A 21,130-nucleotide genomic window follows, 5' to 3' on the forward strand; every position below is an offset into this window, starting at 1 on the left:
AGTAATTTCTAGTATGATAGTTCAGCTTGTGCTCTCTTTCTGCTGGGACTGTGTCAGTAGTGGTTCTCAGCCTTCCAGATGTGTTACTGTTTGCCTTAGCTTTGTTGCAAGGGTCAGAGAATTTTCACACCTCTTGCCTTCAGAGTTTTTCTTGCTGATCTTTAAGTACTTTGTTACTTTCTTTGGCCTGGTTTCTGCCAAAATCCAGATTCATGTGCTAATTGCTTCCTGCTTGTAGTCTGTCAACTGTTTTCCTTCTGGGGCAGTCTGTCTCTTCCTTTACCCTTCTGCTATATCTTCTCTGTAAAGTATGTGGTAAAAGAATCTATTAAGAGTCTTGAACAAAGTAGTGTATGAAAATTCGCATGCTCAGCTGCAGTTCCACATAGACTTTTCTTAGCTGGCAAAGCCAGTTTGAGCTTTCTGCCTCTCTGCCATAGCTTGATACTCTGAGGTGTTTCTACAGTAGGTTGTTGGCCTACACTGTAAAATAATAGCTGAAATGTTTATTTAAAAAGGGGCAAGAGGCCTTCAGACTTTAACTTAAATGTCAATCTCCACAAAGGGGGATTGACAGACACCTGGCTACCCCTAGTTGGTACTGTGAGAGCCTTTGCTCAGAATCAGGGTTATCAGCAACAGGAGATCTATTCTCTGTAGTAAGCTATGAGAGGGAGAAAGGAAGGAACAAAGAGTTTTTCTCAGCTCCCTTTTCCTTATAGTTGGTTCAGCAGTAGCTCCTTGTTGAAACAAAAGTTAGCCCATGACTCTCACAGGTCTTTAAGCTGCATTATTAACTTGTGAATATGCCTTGGGGATGGCAAGGGGGGGCTACAGAAGAGCAGTGGGTAAGAAGAAAGTATGAAACTCCTTAGCAGTTTTGGATAGGGCTGAGAGGAGTGAAGAAAAGCATGTGCTGTGAAGACTAGCTCTCTGATGGGCATGATTTTTGCCTTGTCAGCATTTCTATGTAGGTGGGAAGCCTCACCAGGGCTTTGGAGGGTCCTTTCTGGCATTTGTACTGGCCTGGGAAGGGACATCACTGCCTTTTCCAGACTCAGGTGTAAGTCCAGGATGTTATGGCTAACTGGAGTTTTCTTTTGTTGCAGCATCCAGCCTTGCCCAGATGTGAAATATGGCAAGCGTATTCATGTGCTGCCAATTGATGACACAGTAGAAGGGATCACAGGGAATCTGTTTGAGGTCTATCTCAAGCCGTACTTCCTGGAAGCATACAGACCTATCAGGAAAGGTAATAGCACCTGTTATTGAAGTCTTGATGGCAACAAGTGTGAAGCTAGTCCTGAGACTGAACGAAGAGAACTTCTAGAAGCTTGCACAGATCTCCACAAAGTATTAGACTGACATCTGTAGAGTGAGATTTTGCTGGTGCTAATTTAATTTTTTCCTGATCTTCAGAAGAAAGGGTAATACCTGTTGCTGGCTGGCAGAGCAGCTTGATAGTTCTCCTGAATTTTTTTGCTACATGGGATGGGAGGGCATCAGAAAAGGCTCAGGTAGAACTCAGTTTAATGAGATGATTTTTTTTTTTTTTTCCCCTGAGTTGCTACCACTTTATGGGGTTGGGGAGTTGCCCACATATTAATCAATTGGTTGGATACACTAGCTGGCACCCTGACTAAATTCACTTTTTCAAAGTAATTTAATTAATTGGGATAGTGCATAAAAAAACCCTCCAACAAACAAATATACTTTTAGAGTTGTGCTAGTAACACTTGTGCTGAAACAAATAGGTCCTAATACAGTATAAACACAAGTTGAAGTTATCCAGCTTCTGTAGCCCAGTTTAGCTAGGAGTCATAGTGCAGTACTATATTATTCTGCTTCTGGAGACAACCAGTTATAACTAGTAACAACTAGTTATAATAACTTCAAAATTCATTTTTATTAAGTTGGGGTTTTTTGCCTGGTTTAGAAATGTTAAATTGAAACTGAATGGAAAAGAAATGTGATTCCTTGCCTTTGTGTTTTGTATTTAGGTAGAGTATTCTTTTTCTGTTGTTTGCAGATAAAATTTGAGAACTTTGACTGCTACAGATCGAAATGGTGCTTGGGTAGTCACAGTACATGCAGCTCTTGAGTTTAAAATGCAGAGCGGTGTTAAAAATGCCAGCAGTGTATGTCTATGTAACCCACTTCCTTGTCCTCTGGGGAAGCTGGTAGTACAAGGGTTGATGTTTTTTTCAGACATCTGTTGCAGCAGGCTACTGAAATGTGGGGTTTTACAGGTGACATCTTCTTGGTGCGTGGAGGGATGCGTGCAGTGGAGTTCAAAGTGGTGGAGACAGATCCAAGTCCTTACTGCATAGTGGCTCCAGACACAGTAATCCATTGTGAAGGAGAGCCCATCAAACGAGAGGTGAGCAGAATCTTGCCGTGTGGTTCTACTGAATCCTCTCTGTCCGAAATCTGTTTCGGTGACAGTCCTTGAAAGCAGCAGTGTTTGCAGTTCCTGTTCTGGCATTTTGGTATTGAATGTAATGATTAAAACATCTGGTTTCAGGAGATGAGCTGCTGCTGAAGGTAGTCAGAGAAATGTGCTTCCAGTATCCTTCCTTAGATGCTGAGATAGCACCAATACTTAGATTTGCTGATGAGATGTCATACTTTGGCAGCAGCTGGTTTTGCATCTGCTTCCAGATGTCTCATGCTGGACTTTAGATGCACCTTTTAATTTCAAAGTTCTCTTGATCCATAGCAAGGAGGGCTTACGATGTTGCTAAATTTCATGTCATGTGAAAAGAAAGCAATTAGTGCTTTTTCAGTGAGAAATTTTGAAATCTCTAAATGGTTGATTTCCCCCCCCCCCCCAGTCCCTTAAGGTATCTAGCCTTGAGCGTCCCAAGCTTGAGGCAACCTGAGTGGATTGTCGGTCAGGTCTTGGCCATCTTACTGTTACAAATTAGGAAATCTCAGAGAAATGAGCTAAGGTGGTTGTATACTTCATAAAGTAAGTGCTTTATTACTACCTGCAAATCAGGGTGAGTGCTGGTTTGTAGTTAGCTGCCTTCTGAAATAGTCACCTCCATTGGACACTTGTGAGACTATGTCTGGGCACTGGATGAGTCCAGTTTGGGCTCTTCAGGACACAGCAGAAACAGATAGGAGCAAGTTCAGTCAAGGCTACCAAAATGATGAGGAGGTGGAGGTCAGAATGAATGTGGAGCAGCTGGGAGAGTGGGTTGATATAGCATGGAGAAGGGAAGGCAACTTCCTGATAGGAAGGGGTGGATAACCAGGCTCTTCCAAGAGCTGTGCCCAGGGACAGGACTAGAGGCAATGGTACAGGCTGGATCAAGGGAAATTCTCAGTAGTTATTAGGAAAAAGGTTTCCCCAAACCCTGGAGCAAGGCCTGGAAAGGGCAGGAATCTCCAGACCTGGAGACATTCAGTGCTTGATAGGGCCAGACCCTGAGCAACTTGCTTGAAGTAGTAGTTCCTGTTTGTGGGGCTTGGACTGAGCCCCTTGTTAGATTCCAGACTGTGTTATTTTATTATTTTAGTGTGGCCTAATGTTACAGATAACTAAGTCCAGTAGAGATTTGGAATGTATGCTGTAGAGCTATACTGAAAGAGTTGGCTACGGTTGGTCTTATCTGCACATCTGGATCTTACCATTCTCTCTTAATTTGAGTCAATCCCAAAAGAAAACGCTATGTTGGAGAACTAACTGTATGGTAGCTAGGGTATGTCAAGTAGTTAGAAATATCACTTACAGTTTAAGGAATAAGTATATTTTATACTGGGCTTCATTGTCTATTGTTATCTTTGTTAGCCACATCAGAGGGTCACACTTGTTTTGCACTAGAGTCTGTAGGGGTCCTGGCAGCAGAGGCTGTCATTCAAGAGGGTGGGCTTCAGTGAGGTCTAGGTACATGCAGTTATTTCCCTTTGCATGTCTAGGAAGAGAGAGCTAAGAAACAATTGTAGAAGACACCAGGAAGACTTGAAAGTGAGAATCTCAAGACAGCAAAGAAATGGCAACGAGCAAAAACCTGAATTCCTAGGTTCTGTAGACTGGGAGGGATTGTTGAACTATTGTTTTCACTGAAATGTTTAATGAATTTCTTTCCGGGTAGGATGAAGAAGAGTCACTGAATGAAGTGGGCTATGATGACATTGGTGGCTGCCGGAAGCAACTGGCTCAAATCAAAGAGATGGTAGAACTTCCTCTTCGACACCCTGCACTCTTCAAGGCCATAGGGGTGAAGGTAAGTCCTTGTGTGCACCAGGTGGATGAGTGGGCTTGCCCTTGTGGATGACTTTTGATGTCAGAGGTTTATGAGATATTGGGAGGGGAATAAGTAATTTTGGGGTTTTTTTAATGCTGATGTTAGGAAAGTATTTTCTTACATGTTTTGAACACATATTAAAGTACTGGCAACTTGCAAAGGAGAGGGGTGCTTTGAATCAGCACTGTCAGTTACTGTCAAGGTTTTTGTTTGTGTCATGCAAAGGTAGTAAGGGTGTTGATAGCAATGCTGGGATGGCAGCTGTTGTGTGAGTTTGCATCACAATTTTGGACTGGCTTTATTAAATGCTTACAGCTTCACTGTGAAGCTACTTAAGCATTCAGATACTAGCTCACCACTTAAGTTCCTTGCCTTTGTCCTCAGCCTCCACGTGGGATCCTGCTGTACGGTCCTCCTGGCACTGGTAAGACACTGATTGCCCGAGCGGTGGCCAATGAAACAGGGGCTTTCTTCTTCCTGATCAATGGTAAGTTTTGTGGCTGCTTTGACCCCAGATCTGCTGTGTGCTCGTTCACTCATCTCATGATAATGAATGGTATTAATAGGGCTTATAGAGCCATGTTGTCTCCCTGACATCCTTCCTTACCTCTTTGAAGCATGCCTCTGGGGACACTTAGAGGCTATTTGTGTGGAAGCATCTCTAGTGGCACTTCCCTTAAGCTTGATTGTTTTTGTAGCAGGCTGGTTGGAAAGACAGCTTTGTGATGCAGGGACTTGGGAGTCTGTTTGGCTGAGTGTTCATTTATGTTGGTGAGGGCAGAGCTGGGAGTGAAGTGGTGAGATTATTCTATGTATATGGGTGCAGGACACTTGTTTCTGTTGCTGCTAGCATGTTCCATTCAGAAAAGAAGCTGGTTTGCTGTGGATATCTTTTTTCCCCTCAAGTAAAGCAAAAGACCTGTTCTGTTACACATAACATTAATTGGGAGGAACTGTCATGAAAGCTATAATGAGTACCTTGAGACTTAGCTACAAGTGACAGAACCTTCTATTGATCACTCTTTACCTATAGCAGTTGAACTGCTTAGTGCTTAGTCCACTGTTTTTCTGTCCCATTTTATAGTCAGTGTTGAAATAACTGAACATTTGTACTGAAGGAGTGCTGCTTTTCTTTTCTGATTTCAATCACTTAGACCCATGAAGGTGAAAGCAAAGAAGTGTATAGCACAGCACTAGGGAAGCGACTTGCTTTGTATATCAAGATATCCAATATAATGGACTGTTTTTAACCATATGTCGCCCTTGTCATATACTTCCTAAGTGTGTGGAAGGTGTCACTGCTTGCTAATGAGTCAGATGTTTCTTTAGACACTTCTATTGCGTAATAAGAGTAACACTGTCAGAATTAGTGATGCATTCTCTGTCTGCTGGTCTCGAGCATGGAGCTGCAGTCAGTGTTGTAGATGGAGCTGGTATGAATTGGTGAGTTACTTGTAATGAAACATTCTTAGTACCTGCCTGTACCAGTGGCTCTGCAGCTGGCACACTTCAGTCAGCTAGCAGCTTTGCACTCCTGAGGGTCAGGTTTCTTTTTTTTGGATCTCTTAGAAGCATACTTTTCTCTTCATTAACCACTTCCATCAGCATGATGGAAAAAAATCTCTAAAAACAGAATAAATCTGTGAGTCTGCACTAGTGTTCAGCAATTGTAGGAGATCTCAGGGGAATGCTGTCCTTCCTTCTGGGATTGATGTGCTTATACATTTTTTTTTTTTTTATTTATTCTTCAAGAGGAGATGAGTTTGGGGTTTTTAGAATTTTGGTGTGTTGTTTTTTGGGTTTTGTTGTTTGTTTTTTTTTTTTTTTTTATTTAACTTACTTATAGGATCTTAGAGGTAAATGTATACCTGTGTAATGCAAGCTAAAGACAGCTTCAATATCTTACAGCTTTTTCCTTCCCTACCATGATAATTGATCATCACATAATTTGATTGCTTCTCTTGCAAGCTAGGACTGGCATTAACTGTGTGTGGTGGCACATTACAGAGAAGCTCACCAAATGTGAAATAGGGTAAGGAAAAAGAGCCAGCTAAAGGTAGCTCATTGACTAGTGCTGCATTCTGTTAGAGTAAACTGAAAACACCAGAATAATGATAGAAAGTAATTCTGCATGCTGTTCTTGCCTGTTCAGCTGCAAATTTAGTGAACTTGGTTGATAGTATTTGCTTTGGCTTGAAATATAGATACTCCCATGTGAATGTTGTACTAAAAAAAATTTGATTGTGTTCCTTGGGGCTGTCTGCCTCTCTTCTAGGTGCCACAGTGCTGTTGTTTTGCTTTTTTTTCAGGCCCTGAGATCATGAGCAAGCTGGCTGGTGAGTCTGAGAGCAACCTGAGGAAAGCCTTTGAAGAAGCAGAAAAGAATGCCCCTGCCATCATCTTCATTGATGAACTGGATGCCATTGCTCCAAAGAGAGAGAAGGTAAAGAAGGCTTGTAGAAGATAAAGGAGTACATCTTTTTTGGTAGCAGCTGGTGTGAATCTCTGCATATGACTACAGGGTAAAGTGGTATTTAACACTTGAATGAAGTTGGATATCAGAAGAATCTGATATAGTTCACAACGTTTCTTAACAGCTCTTGTCTGTTGTATCTGTCTGCTCTGGTGCAGTACTAGCTCCTGTGCTGTGATTTTAGAGCTTTTGGTCTAATCATTACTTTCTCTATCTGTAGACACATGGAGAGGTGGAACGTCGCATAGTGTCTCAGCTGTTGACTCTTATGGATGGACTGAAACAGAGAGCACATGTGATTGTTATGGCAGCTACCAACAGACCTAACAGCATTGACCCAGCACTCAGGCGATTTGGTAACCATGATTGCCATCTTTTTTTTTTTTTTTTTTTTGTGTATCAGATACTTTGTTGTGGGCTATACTTCAGGGTCCTTGGAAAGATTGAGCAGAAATTAATATTACACATCTTCTGTGTGCTACAAACTATTGACTTGTCTCCAGCTACTTGTCTGAAATGTATTTCTAGGCTTCCAACCTTTTGTATCATTTTCTGTGCTTTATTAGGTTAGAACTTGTAGAAATAATGAAATACTTAGAAGGTAGCATGCTTTTTCATTTCATCAATTAGGTGAAGCTATTTCAGGACTAAATGCTTAAGGGGTTGTTCATGCCTCAGGTTGCAGAAGGCTCTGAATTGTCCAATTTCTCTTTTATTGATGAGAAATCTGGTAGTTTCTGAGATTCAGATTTTCAAAACTTTGCAGTGTGAATGAATTTCTGTTGTATGACCAGTTGGTAAAGTCAAGTTTGCAGGAAAAAAAGGCCTCTTAAATGTGTAGTGAGGCATTTGAATGCACAGCTGTGGCTAGAGGAAAATGATAGGTGTACATACCTTAGTTAATATTGCAGTAATACGTAGGTTTCCTGCCTCCCTAGATATTGGGGCAGTTCATGTTTTTTCACCACTAGGGTACTGCTATGAAAATTCTGAAAAATTAAATCTTTCGGTATTTGTGGACTCCTGTGCTGAGGACACAAAGGTAGGAATAAACAAAAATGTCTCATGGTATGTTGGTTAGGGGAAGCATATTTTCCTATAAATGAGGCTTAGAAAAAACAGAAATCCTCTGTGTTTATATAATCTTGAACTCTAGTTAATACAGGAGTCTCACTTTCCCTAAATGGATAAAGCCTTTCCTCCTTCTCTGATCTGACACTGCTACTGTGCTGATAGATGCTGCAGAGAAACCCAAAGCTCTGGCATTTTCTGAAATTGTATGTGTTTGTGGCTTGTCATCATGTTCCTCTGTCAGAGGAAGGCAGCAACTGCAGCTTCTTTAGTTTGCAGAATCAGCAGGTCAACATATGTTTTGTACTCCCCAGGTCGTTTTGACAGAGAGGTAGATATTGGTATCCCAGATGCCACCGGGCGCCTGGAGATCCTGCAGATTCACACAAAAAATATGAAACTGGCTGATGATGTGGATCTGGAACAGGTGAGTAGCATGCTATTAGGAAAGCTTGTCTCTGCTCGTTTAGGACAATATGAAACTGGGCGAATGTGTGATCTCTGGGCTTCCTTCTAACTAGTTTACCAGTGACCAAAAATCCTCACTCACTAGTGAAGAATGGCATGGCTAAGTGAAACAAATGTGTATCAGTCCAGTCTGGAAGTGCCTTGCCACTGTCCTCCTAGGTTTGTTTGCTGTGGCATTCTCTTTAAAAATAAAGCAAGCCTGAATCAGTGTGCTCAGAGCTGGGTGAATACTGTGGTGATACTAGATGGTTACTGTAATCTCTGTCCTGAATGAAGAACTGCAGTCCTTAGGGTTATCTTTCTGCACACCATCTGAATTACACTTGCAGATTTGATCTCAAGTAGGAGGTGGAACAGCAGTGCCTTTGCCTGTTAAATATGTGATAGCACTTGTCTTGAATTTGCAGCAGAGCACCGATGTTCCTGTCCTCCAGAGTTTTGTTGCACCTCTGAGTAAGTGACCAGAGTATGCGTTGCCCTTGCAGAGTGCTTGCTTGTATCCCTGTGAGTCATAGTCAGTGCTCTGCTTTCAGGTGGCAAACGAGACCCATGGCCATGTTGGTGCTGACTTGGCTGCTCTTTGCTCAGAAGCTGCTCTTCAGGCTATCAGAAAGAAGATGGACCTTATAGACCTGGAAGATGAAACCATTGATGCTGAAGTGATGAACTCGCTGGCTGTGACCATGGATGACTTCAGGGTAATGCAGGAGTGCCCCTCTTTCTTTTGGGTGCAAAGTCTAATTGCTTATCTGAAGCAAGTGAACATAATATGTTAGAATTCATATAATGCTGCTGCTTCTTCTAATGATAGTGGGCTCTGAGCCAGAGCAACCCCTCTGCTCTTCGGGAGACTGTGGTGGAAGTGCCACAAGTTACCTGGGAAGATATTGGTGGTCTAGAAGATGTAAAGAGAGAACTTCAGGAACTTGTACAGGTAAAGGTTTCCAACAGATTTTTTTACCTAGTCAGCTTGAAAAATAATTATAATAATGAAATCCAGAACCTCTTCACATTCCTGTTTGGGCTGTGAACAGGGTAAATACAGAATTTTTATGGCATTTTCTTGTAATGGACTGAAAATACCATGCTGTTGCATCTTAATGAACTTAGGGAGAGGAAGGTGCTGGGAAGCAGCATCAGGCTTTCCTTAGCTGAGTCTACAGTGACATCTTGGGTGGGTGTTTTGCTACATGCAGAAACAGCAGCAGTTCTGCTTCTCTTCAGTGGAGACCAGCAGTGGGACCACTGCTGAGAATCCTCTTACGTGGAAGCTTTATATGCTAGACAGTGGATGAAGATTCTGATACAGAGAGCCTCTGAAGGGCTTTCCATCAGCATTAGCATGGGGACAGGTGAGAAGTGATTGTGAAGCCTTCTATGAAAGGAGAGGCTGGAACAAAGTCACAAATGGTCTGTGGAAATTTCTGGTGCCTGCCTGTGTTGGGGTGGTTTGGGTTTGATATGTCCCTGTTTTCAGTTGGCACTGTAGAAACAGCCTGTCTGAACAAAAGAATCTAATTTTCTGGTGTTAAAATCATTGCTTATCTCTGACCTTGTTGCAGAGGATAAATGCTCACATCAGACATCTTGCCTGTCTCTGGAGGGTAGAGCAAATAAGTCGGATAATGAGCTGTTCCATTTTGCTTCTGCAGGGCAGAGTGAAGCTGGGGTTAAGTGTGCTGGAAAATTACCTGAACTGGTACTTAAGTGAAAATAGACTGTTTAAAGCAGCTTTACAATTTAGCTGTGGTGCTTTTCACACCAGTCCCATTTAAAAACTCCAGTGGTACTGAGCAGACAGAATCTTGTGTTTAACCCACTAGAAATCTCGGGTAGTGTTTCTGGTAGGAGCAGAAACAAAACTCATCTAGTGAAAGATGTCCCTGTCCATGGCAGGGAGGTTAGACTAGATGATCTTTGAAGATCCCTTTCAACCCAAACCATTCTGTGATTCTAAGGTACAGACCTGTTCTGGCTCATCATGAGAGGTTTTCGTTTACAGAATCATCTAGGTTGGAAAAGACCTTGAAGATCATCTAGTCCAACCATTAACCTAACACTGACCATTCTCAACTCCACCATATCCCTCAGCGCTGGGTCAACCCGACTCTTAAACACCTCCAGGGATGGGGACTCCACCACCTCCCTGGGCAGCCCATTCCACTGCCTAACAACCCCTTCTGGAAAGAAATACTTCCTAATATCCAGTCTAAACCTTCCCTGGCGCAACTTGAGGCCATTCCCTCTTGTCCTATCACTTGTTATTTGGTTAGAGACTCATCCCCAGCTCTCTGCACCCTCCTTTCAGGTAGTTGTAGCAGGCGGTGAGGTCTCCCCTCAGCCTCCTCTTCTCCAGACTAAACATCCCCAGTTCCCTCAGCCGCTCCTCGTACGACATGTGCTCCAGACCCTGCACCAGCTTCGTTGCCCTTCTCTGGACACGCTCGAGTCATTCAATGTCCTTTTTGTAGTGAGGGGCCCAAAACTGAACACAGTCATCGAGGTGCGGCCTCACCAGTGCCGAGTACAGGGGTAAGATCCCTTCCCTGTCCCTGCTGGCCACGCTATTTCTGATACAGGCCAGGATGCCATTGGCCTTCTTGGCCACCTGGGCACACTGCTGGCTCCTGTTCAGCCGGCTGTCAATCAACACCCCCAGGTCCCTCTCTGACTGGCAGCTCTCCAGCCACTCCTCCCCAAGCCTGTAGCGCTGCTGGGGGTTGTTGTGGCCCAAGTGCAGCACCCGGCATTTGGCCTTATTGAAACTCCTCCAGTTGGCCTCAGCCCATCGCTCCAGCCTGGCCAGGTCTCTCTGCAGAGCCTCCCTACCCTCGAGCAGATCAACACTCCCACCCAACTTGGTGTCGTCTGCAAACTTACTGAGGGTGCACTCGATCCCCTCATCTAGATCATCAATAAAGATGTTAAACAGGAGTGGCCCCAAAACCGAGCCCTGGGGGACACCACTCGTGACCGGCCACCAACCAGATTTAATTCCATTCACCACCACTCTTTGGGCCCGGCCATCCAAACAGTTTTTTACCCAGCAAAGCGTGTGCCCATCCAAGCCTCGAGCAGCCAGTTTCACCAGGAGAATGCTGTGGGAAACGGTGTCAAAGGCCTTACTGAAGTCAAGGTAGACAACATCCACAGCCTTTCCCTCATCCAATAAGCAGGTGGCCCTGTCGTAGAAGGAGATCAGGTTTGTCAAGCAGGACCTGCCTTTCATAAACCCATGCTGACTGGGCCTGATCATCTGGTTGTCCTGCATGTGCTGTGTGATGGTACTCTGGATGAGCTGCTCCATCAGCTTCCCGGGCACCGACGTCAAGCTGACAGGCCTGTAATTTCCCGGATCATCCTTCCGACCCTTCTTATAGATGGGCGTCACATTAGCCAGTTTCCAATCTGTCGGGACCTCCCCGGTCAGCCAGGACTGCTGGTAAATGATGGAACGCGGCTTGGCGAGCACCCAGCCAGCTCCTTCAGCACCCTCGGGTGTATCCCGTCTGGTCCCATAGACTTGTGTGTGTCTATGTGATGCAGTAGGTCACTGCCTGTCTCCTCCTGGATTGCAGGGGGGGTCGTTCTCCCAGTCTCTGTCCTCTGGCTGAGGAGGCTGGATTCCCTCAATACAACTAGTCTTGTTATTAAAGACTGAGGCAAAGAAGGCATTAAGCACCTCAGCCTTCTCCTCATCACTTGTTACCATGTTTCCTCCCGCATCCAGCAGGGGATGGAGACTCTCCCTGGTCTTTCTTTTGCTGTTGATGTACTTATAGAAACATTTCTTGTTGTCCTTGATTGCTGAAGCCAGATTAATTTCCAGCTGGGCTTTAGACCTCCTGATTTCCACCCTGCATAGCCTCACAGCCTCTTTGTAATCACTGTGAGTGGCTAGCCCCTTCTTCCAAAGGCTATAAACTCTCCTTTTCTCCCTGAGTTGCAGCCAAAGCTCCCTGTTCAGCCAGGGTGGTCTTCTCTGTCGCTGGCTTCTCTTACAGCACCTGGGGACTGCCTGCTCCTGAGCCATTAACACTTCCTTCTTAAAGAGTGCCCAGCCTTCCTAGACCCCTATACCCTTCAGGACTGTCTCCCAAGGGATCCTGTCAAGCAGGTGCCTAAACAAGACAAAGTCAGCCCTTTGGAAGTCCAGGATGTCAGTTCTGCTTAGCCCTCTCCTGGCCTCTCTAAGAATAGAGAACTCTATTATTTCATGATCGCTGTGCCCTAGTCGTCCTCCGACCGCCACATCATCCACCAGTCTTTCTCTGCTCACAAAGAGGAGATCCAGCAGGGCACCTTCTCTGGTCAGTTCTCTCACCAGCTGTGTCAGGAAGATATCTCTCACACATTCCAGGAATCTCCGGGACTGGTCCTGCTCTGCTGTGTTGTATTTCCAGCAGATGTCTGGGAAGTTAAAGTCTCCCACAAGAACAAGGGCAAGCAATTGTGAGATTTCTCCTGAATGCCTATAGAATATTTGTTTGTGTTGTTCTCCTTCAGTATCCTGTGGAGCACCCAGACAAGTTCCTGAAATTTGGCATGACCCCTTCGAAAGGGGTTCTGTTCTATGGGCCACCTGGTTGTGGTAAGACACTGTTGGCCAAAGCTATTGCCAATGAATGCCAGGCAAACTTCATTTCCATCAAGGGGCCAGAATTGCTCACCATGTGGTTTGGCGAGTCTGAAGCCAATGTGCGTGAGATCTTTGACAAGGTAAGTGTATGTTCTACTCCCTGTGCTGTTTGTGCTGAGATACACCCAAAGCATTGTCTTCACTGCATCTGTCTTACTGGCCTGGTTCTTGTTTGTGTGTTTGTGTTTTCCCCACTTGCTTTGAGAGCAGAGGCTGCTTTCCCAATGTTAGGGAATTAATTCTCCTTGGCAACATAGCTATTTAAATGGTTTTCTCTTACTGCAATTTGTATCTGTTGTTACGGGGTGATTAATGCCCCAGTGTCTTATCAGTGAAGCTAGCATTAGGATGGCATAGATATTCTCTGCATCCTTGAAAAATTACTTTGACACCTCATTAGCCATCACCTACAGATTTTAAAAAATATGCTATGGGCTGTTCTTCTGCAGTTGGACTAGATGATCGTTGTATGTTTCTTCCAACTGAAAGATTCTATTCTATTCTTGTCCTGCAATATATAGAAAGGAGCTCACTCCTGCTGCCCAGTTCCCCCATAGATAGTGTGACCTCCTGTCCCAGGAGGTATCTGCATGGATTATCTTGGGAATCCTCACTCCTGTGGTCAGGGAAGGTGTTGAAAGAGCAAAGTTGGAAGGAGAGTGAGAGAAGAAAATTTAGGTTGAGAGGGAACCTCAAGAGGCCATCTGGTCCAACTGTTTGTCAGGAGCAGGCAGATAACTTGGAAATTCAATCAGGTTGCTCAGTGCCTTGTGTTCTGAACATGTGCTAAGGATGGAGACTCCCTGACTGCTCTGGGCTTTGTGCTAGTGTTTGAGCTATCTTGTTGTGAGGAATCTTTTTTTTTCCTTATTTCGAACTGGAATTTTCTTTGCAGCCATTTGTACCTGTGGTCTTTCATCCTTTCACTGTGTATTTCAAAAAAGGATCTGGCTCCCTTTTCCCTATAACTATCCATTAGGTAGCTGAAAGACAGTGATTGGATTTCCCCCTTCCATTTGATATATCTTGCCTACTGATTACTTGAGTGCGTAAATAACCATTTGATGTCCCCAGATCTTGCAGGGAGAGTTCTGGTTCAGGCAAACTGGCTTCAGCTTTCCCTCTAGGCATTGGAGTTACTACCCTTCTGCTTGGTTCACAATGCTTCTAGCTTTAGGGAAACACAGTTTGTTGTTCAGGAGAATTTAATTGAGGGTTTGTGTGGCAGGAGACTGTTCTGGAGCAGCTCCTCCAAGCTTTCCTTGTGACAGCAGTGCTCTGGTACTCCTGTGAGCTGCTTTAATTGTAGGGTAGGCTTAGTGTAAAATCAGTGTGTTCCTCACCTGGTGGTATTAACATGGAGTAATTGTTCCCGTTTGCTTTTTGCAGGCCCGCCAAGCAGCCCCTTGTGTGCTTTTCTTTGATGAGCTGGACTCCATTGCAAAGGCTCGAGGTGGGAATATTGGAGATGGTGGTGGTGCTGCAGACCGTGTCATCAACCAGATCCTGACAGAAATGGATGGCATGTCCACCAAAAAAAATGTCTTCATCATCGGTGCCACCAACAGGCCAGACATCATTGACCCAGCCATCTTGCGCCCTGGCCGCCTGGATCAACTCATCTATATCCCTCTGCCTGATGAGAAGTCCCGGGTTGCTATTCTTAAGGCCAACTTGAGGAAATCACCAGTTGCCAAGGTAGAATCTGTGCCCTGACTGTGTCTGACTTGAGTTTGCTGTGTGCTGCATGTGTTCCTCACAAGCTGGGGATAGAGCAGAGGGCTGGTGACTGCTCCATGCAGTAGAGCTGGGAAACCTTCAGTCCCTGAAGGATGGAAATGAAGAGGTAGGGGAAGGATTGAGCTCTGAGACTAGGTATCAATGAAGCTAGGTGTTGGTGTGTAAGCACAGCAGGTCTTTGTCACATAGTAGAGTTCTGCCCTCGGTGTGGGAAGAGGAAATCTTGTTATGGCAAGATGGAAAAGATTCTTGTACTCTGAAAGAAAAGTAAATGTAGAAAACAGGGGGGTGGGAAATAGAAATTGAAGAGGATCTATTGCAGTTAATTGTTGCTGAACTCTATCATAGGTAAGAGCTATGTCCCTTGCCTGGGGAGCAGGCAATAATGCAACTGATAATTAATCAGAGAAAAGCAGATGTCAAGTGAGAGCTCAAGCTATTTTATACCAAGCTTACCTTTTCAGGTGCTGTTGAGAAGGAAAGCTTCAAAGGAGGTTGCAGTACTACTCCCTCAGTTGAGGGGAAGGAGGAGGAGGTTGGTTGTCTTGGTCTGCCTGTGCCCCATCTCCATTTCCAGTCTGACAGTGTTTCATTTGACTCCTAATGCTGAGACCTGAGCAAGTCATATCCTAAATCCACAAGTCAACATGCCTCTTCTTGAGGGTGAACAGTGCAGAGGCATTCTCCCCCTCTGCTCTCATGAGACCCTTCCTGAAGTACTGTCTAGCTCTGGGGGCCCCCCAACATCAGAAGGACATGGACCTGCAGGTCCAGAGGAGACCACGAAGATGATCGGGGGGCTGGAGCACCTCCCTTATGAGGACAGTTGGGAGTGTTCAGCCTGGAGAAGAGATGGCTCCAGGGAGACCTTACAGTGGCCTTCCAGTACTTAAAGGGGGCTACAGGAAAGATGGGGAGGGACTCTTTATCAGGGAGTGTAGGGATAGGATGAGGGGTAACGGTTTTAACCTGAGAGAGGGTAGATTTAGATTAGATATAAGGAAGAAATTCTTCCCTGTGAGGGTGGTGAGACCCTGGCACAGGTTGCCCAGAGAAGCTGTGGCTGCCCCCTCCCTGGAAGTGTTCAAGGCCAGGTTGGACAGGGCTTTGGGTAACCTGGGCTAGTGAAAGGGGGGGGTTGGAACAAGATGATTTTTAAGGTCCCTTCCAATCCAAACCATTCTATGATTTACAGCTGCTTTGCAGGGTCTTGCTGGGTGTGTGGGGAGTGTGGCCTGCCTTTGTATGTGGCTAACTTTTCCCAAAAACAAGAACCTTAACAGCTCATCTTTTTCAAAATTGGCCAAAGTTAAGGCAGCGCACCTTGATACCATGGGATCTAAAGACACCTCTTTGTCACCTGAAGGTGTAAGGTGTAAAGGACAGGCCTCTCTTGTTTATGTGGTTTGTTTGGTTTTTTTGTTGTTTTTCACTAGGATGTTGACCTGGATTTCCTAGCTAAGATGACCAATGGCTTTTCGGGGGCCGACTTGACAGAAATTTGTCAGCGTGCTTGCAAACTGGCCATCCGTGAGTCCATTGAGAGTGAGATCAGGCGAGAACGTGAGAGGCAGACCAACCCTTCTGCCATGGTGAGTGGGGCACTCTGAGCTTTCCCTGCTCATGAGACAGGCAGCCCATCTCTGCCTGTGGGTGAAGCAGGATGCATTCCTCTCCATAATCCTCAGATGGGGATGGGCTTTCAGCATGGAGCATGGAACACTTTGCTCTCATCTTGTAGAAGGGCAAGGCCCTCTTGGGGTGCCTCATTGTCAGCATTGCTCAGAAGGCTCCTGCTGTGGCTGTGACCCGGTCTGCAACAGTGTCCCTCTCCAGCCCCTACTTTGGCAGGTGTTGGAGCATCCTGGCCTAGAAGGAGACTGTGGGTGGCTGTTGGGCTGTGGAGCTTGGGCACACAGCTCATCTGGGCCCTCTGTCCTGCTGCAGGAAGTGGAGGAAGATGACCCAGTTCCTGAGATACGCAGGGATCACTTTGAGGAAGCCATGCGCTTTGCTCGCCGCTCTGTCAGTGACAACGACATCAGGAAATATGAGATGTTTGCACAGACTCTACAACAGAGCCGTGGCTTTGGCAGTTTCAGGTAACCATAGGGGAGTGGGGGGAGGGCAGCGTGGCTCAGGCAGCCCCAGAACAGAGCACCGAGGCAGCTTTCTGCTGGATTCTGGGTAACAAATTCCCTCTTCCACTGCATTTTCCCATTCTCCTCAGCACTTACGGTAGCCAGCTGAGTGTGTGGCTGCTCCCCCAGGTCGGTTGTGGCTGCTCCCCCAGGTCGGTTGTGGCTGTTCTGCTAGTGCTCCTGAAGACCATCGACCCTTTTTCTTTAACACAAGTGACATCCAGCAGCTGTATAAGCCTTTTGCGTGACCTGCTGTAAGGCTTCATCCCATTTCTCCTGCCTGTCCTACTTGGCACCAGAGTGTTGGCATGGAGGGAGGGGATTATACTGAGGTGCGAGGAGGCTTTTGAACAGCATCTCTTCTCTCCCCTTCTGCATCACTGCATGCAGGTTCCCATCAGGTAACCAGGGCAGTGCTGGTCCGAGCCAAGGCCCAGGAGGTGGCAGCGGGGGCAACGTGTACAGTGAAGACAATGACGATGATCTCTACGGTTAACTCGCTGTCCTCTGTGGACCAAACTCCACATCAGGCCACATTGTACAGGAAAAAATCCAATGTTCAATGGACTCTTGGCTTCTTCATTTCTCAGTCAGAACAGTGTAGCTGCACGTCAGACTTTGTATGGGGAATGTTTTCTGCAAACACAAATCCAGACCGATGTTCAGTTGGGAGGCAGACAGTGAATTAACAAGGAGGGGAACCAACTTAACTTCTGAGAAATTTCTGTTCTAGTTTGTGGCAGAATCAGCAGCTTTAGCAAAGAGTACAATGCTAGCCTGTATAAAAAAAAAAAAAAATCCCACAAAAATAATAATAAAAAAAATTATTAAAAATCCCACAACATTCTAGCCAGGCCCTGGCAATTCCTTTGTGTGGGACTGATGCAGTGGAGCTTGTGCTGTCTCTGTAAGCCCTGTGTCTCGCATGCTATCTGAGCACTCCTCAGTCTGGTGGAGCCCATCTGTATGCGTGCTTCTCTGGTGCATTTGAGGTTGCTCTTCATTCTTATGCCTCTTAGCCCAAGTTAACAGAAGAAACTGGTTTGGCAGTCTCTCTCCCCTGCCCTAATTTGGCAGGAAGCACCAAGTAAGAGAGCCTGGTCACAGGTAGCTCTTGCTTCTCTGATGCTGGCCCTGTTGCCAGCCTGCCCCTTGTGCCTCATACTCAGTAGTCAGGTTCTGATCATGGTTCTTATCCTTCCTTTCCACTTACAGGTTGCTGCCTTCCTTGCTCCTTGGTTTATTTCTCCTTCTCTGAGCTCAAAAATGTGTTACTGCTGTACTTCAGTATTTTGTGAGAGAAGCCCTGGATCTGGTCCAGGAACTGATACAGCCTAGCTTTGAACCGAAGGGGAGAGCCTGTTTGAGGCAATGGCCATGGGATGCAGAGTGGTCATGTGCTATTGGCTGGGGTGGGGGGGTTGGTGGTGGTGCAGGAACGGAGGATTTCTGCAAAGAGGCTTAAATGTAGATTGGGTGGCAGAAGGGTGCCCTAGGCCTTCCCCTACCTCATACCAGCCCTTTTGGGGGATAACTGTCACCTGGAAACCTGTGCTTCAGGGCTGCTTTCCTGCCTGCATTTTTTTTTCCTGCTGCTCTGTGCTCCTCCAAGCAGGGTTGATGCAGATGCTGGCTTTGCTTTCATCATGTCCTACTCCTTCATCAGTGCACTCCCAAGAGAGGCAACTCCAGCCAGGGATGGAACTGGGAACTATCCCCTTTCAGCCACCCAGGAAGGTTTTGCACCCATGCTGGGAGCTCTCCAGGCCTCTCCCAAAAGCCTTCCCTGGCTCTGGTAGTGGGTGGATTTCTTCCTGACTGCCAGTTTGGGGCTGTGACCATTCAGCAAGCCCCTAGCTTATCCACCTTCCTGTCTGTGCTGTGGAGGCTGGGGCAAGCAGGGTATGGGGTAGTAGGATATGTGTGTCCCAGCTCCCTGCCACCTCTCCTACTTGCAAATGCTAATTAAATCCATCATGAGGTCTGGAAACCCTCATCTTTTTTTCCCTGCTGCCTCTGGGACATGGCTCCTAGGGGGGACAGCACCTTACAGGAGCACTGAGAGCATCTACCCTGTGCTGGAGCTGTGTAAATCTAGTGTGGGGCTGAGGGTATACCCCAAATCGGGGAGCGTTGTTAGGTCCCTCCACCCTCAGAAGCCTCACAAGAGCAGGCAGTACTAGGGACTGGGTTTGACCCCAGCCTGTACCTTTTTCTAGCAGAGACCCCTGGTAGCCTTCCTGTGGCACACTCCTCCCCTGCCCAGCACTTGCTGGGGGGACTGGGCAGCCCCAAAGGTGCTTGTGGGAGGAAGGTGCTGTCAGCTGGGGCTTACTCTGGATAGAGTGATTAGTGGGGTGGGCAGCTGAGGCCAACCCTTTCATTGCTGCCCCATCTTGTATCCCCCTGCCCTGGCATTCCCCATATGGCCCCAGAGCTATGGTCCTAGCCCTACAGCCAGGCCTCATAGAGTACCATGCATAGCCCAGCCATGGTGTGTGCAGGGTGGGGGACCCCACCTCCCTCTGGCTAAGGCATTGGCTTTTGAGGCTGGTCCCTGACCCAAAACTCTCTGAGCTCAGCAGGAACCTCCTGCCAGCAGAGGGCAGGCACTGGCCATGTTCAGCAGTCTAGGCCATCCTATGGGCCATCTCTATGTGCATCACTGCCCTCAGGAATATCCCTGTCCCATGAGCATCCCCTCCCCATGGGTGTTCGTGCTCCAAGGGCATCCCCTGCCCAATAGGCATCCCCGGCAGCATTGTTGGCCCCCATGGCTGAGGGGCCTGTGCTGGCTTTGCCCCCTAGTCTGCCCAGCCCATTAGCTGCTCCTAGCTGTGTGGGCTTTGGGGTTAACTTGTTGGGGGTTTGGCAGCCTCTGCCCAGGCCCCTCCTAAGACACAGTGCCTGTGGGTTTTTGCCTATGTTGCCTGCCCTTGCGGCTGCTCCTGCTTGGCACTTTATGGGCAGATGGTTTTCCTAGTATCAATGGGAATATCCCTGGGTACAACATGTGTCGCTGCCTCTTACCCAGCCCTAGAGCCCCTCCAAGAAGAACCAGGCACCAGTGTTTCTCCAGACCCCTCGGGCAGCCTCTGCCAGCAAGGAGACCCCCTTCACTGTCCCATCCCCAGCTGTACCACCCCACCACTCACAAACCCTCTTCAGCTGCCCTGCCCCCCCCCCCCCCACCTACCTGTGTCAGCTGCATCCCAGGAGCTCTAAGGGATTGCAGAGCCCCAACAGGCTTCCCCTGGTGCCAGTGGGGGCTGAGATCCTTCTTAGGCCCTGCTGCCTGCACCCAGGCCAGAGCAAGCACAGCCCAGCATCTCTCATCACAACACAGCTGAGGTATATTTTTTTAAAATACTTGGTTTTTTCCTCTCAATACTGACATTAAAAAAAAATACAAAAAAACCCACCATAAAACATTCAGGTCTCATTGAAACTGAGAAAAACAAAGCAGCTTGTATCTGGGCGCTGACCTGTCTTCTCACTCCAGCAGTGTCCACCAGATTTCTCCATGCCGAACTCCACAGGGACCAGTGGAGGGAACTAGTGGCATACCTTCACTGGTCAATAAATTAAATGGTACCTAATGGGTCTCCTTACCCTGTGCCAGAGCCGTGGCACCAGCTGTATAATACAATGTACAGCTGTACACCTAACCCTGATGGAAGCCCCATGCTTGCCCCCTGCCCTGAAGGACCCCCCTGATTCAAGTCACTGATTCTTCTTTAAAAAAAAAGGATTCCTGGTGGTGGGGGAATATTTTGGCAGAGATTTTCTCAGCAGTGCTGCAGTGGAAGAGGAGCCATACAAAGCCAGGTCAAACGTGCTTCCCACTCCATAGGAGCCCTTCCTAGGAAAAAAGCTGGCACAAGGCTGAGTGGGCCAAGAAAAATTCTCCTGGTGGAAATCCAAAGGTTTTTTAAAAAAAAAACAGCCTTTAAAACCAAAGCCAGATTGCCTCATGAGCCTCCCAGCTCGACCCTAACGCTCAGAAACACCTCCTCAATGAATTGTCCCTGTAGAAAAATATATCCACATGCATTTCTCTTCCCAGTAAAGTTCTGAAGGTTGAATGCAAATGCTAGTGAAAACCACATCTCTGCTCATGCTTGGCTCTGCTTTTGCACCCAGGCTTGTATATACGCGCACGCATGCGCACACACACACACGGCACACCACTCCAGGAACCCCAAAACAGGCAGAGAAAAACCCATATGGAGTTTATCTAATGAGATCTATATATCTGTATATTAAAAAAACCAAAAAACAAACCAAAAAAAACCCAAAACAAAAAAAACAGCAATGCAAACTCAACACATCTGAACAAGAAAGC

At 46.5% G+C, this 21,130-nt stretch overlaps 1 protein-coding gene across 2 annotated transcripts in view; it reads left to right on the top strand.

Moving 5' to 3' along the window:
• The window catches only part of LOC141918926 (transitional endoplasmic reticulum ATPase-like), a 28,201-nt gene extending 10,524 nt beyond the window's left edge, over positions 1-17,677 (top strand). The window contains exons 4-17 of one of the 2 annotated variants that reach the window (XM_074813865.1): positions 1,110-1,252; positions 2,250-2,380; positions 4,101-4,232; positions 4,638-4,740; positions 6,563-6,696; positions 6,947-7,082; positions 8,112-8,224; positions 8,799-8,963; positions 9,077-9,199; positions 12,772-12,984; positions 14,294-14,602; positions 16,081-16,236; positions 16,592-16,746; positions 17,176-17,677. In XM_074813865.1, the coding sequence (XP_074669966.1) occupies positions 1,110-1,252; positions 2,250-2,380; positions 4,101-4,232; positions 4,638-4,740; positions 6,563-6,696; positions 6,947-7,082; positions 8,112-8,224; positions 8,799-8,963; positions 9,077-9,199; positions 12,772-12,984; positions 14,294-14,602; positions 16,081-16,236; positions 16,592-16,746; positions 17,176-17,281 (2,119 nt within the window). In that variant the 3' untranslated portion in view covers positions 17,282-17,677. Of the gene's footprint in view, positions 1-1,109; positions 1,253-2,249; positions 2,381-4,100; positions 4,233-4,637; positions 4,741-6,562; positions 6,697-6,946; positions 7,083-8,111; positions 8,225-8,798; positions 8,964-9,076; positions 9,200-12,771; positions 12,985-14,293; positions 14,603-15,108; positions 15,458-16,080; positions 16,237-16,591; positions 16,747-17,175 lie in introns of those variants that run through there. The other variant, XM_074813866.1, reaches the window with a different exon arrangement.
• The last annotated feature ends 3,453 nt before the right edge of the window (positions 17,678-21,130 follow it).

The sequence above is a fragment of the Strix aluco genome, unplaced genomic scaffold, assembly GCF_031877795.1.
Source record: "Strix aluco isolate bStrAlu1 unplaced genomic scaffold, bStrAlu1.hap1 HAP1_SCAFFOLD_49, whole genome shotgun sequence".
NCBI lineage: Eukaryota > Metazoa > Chordata > Aves > Strigiformes > Strigidae > Strix > Strix aluco.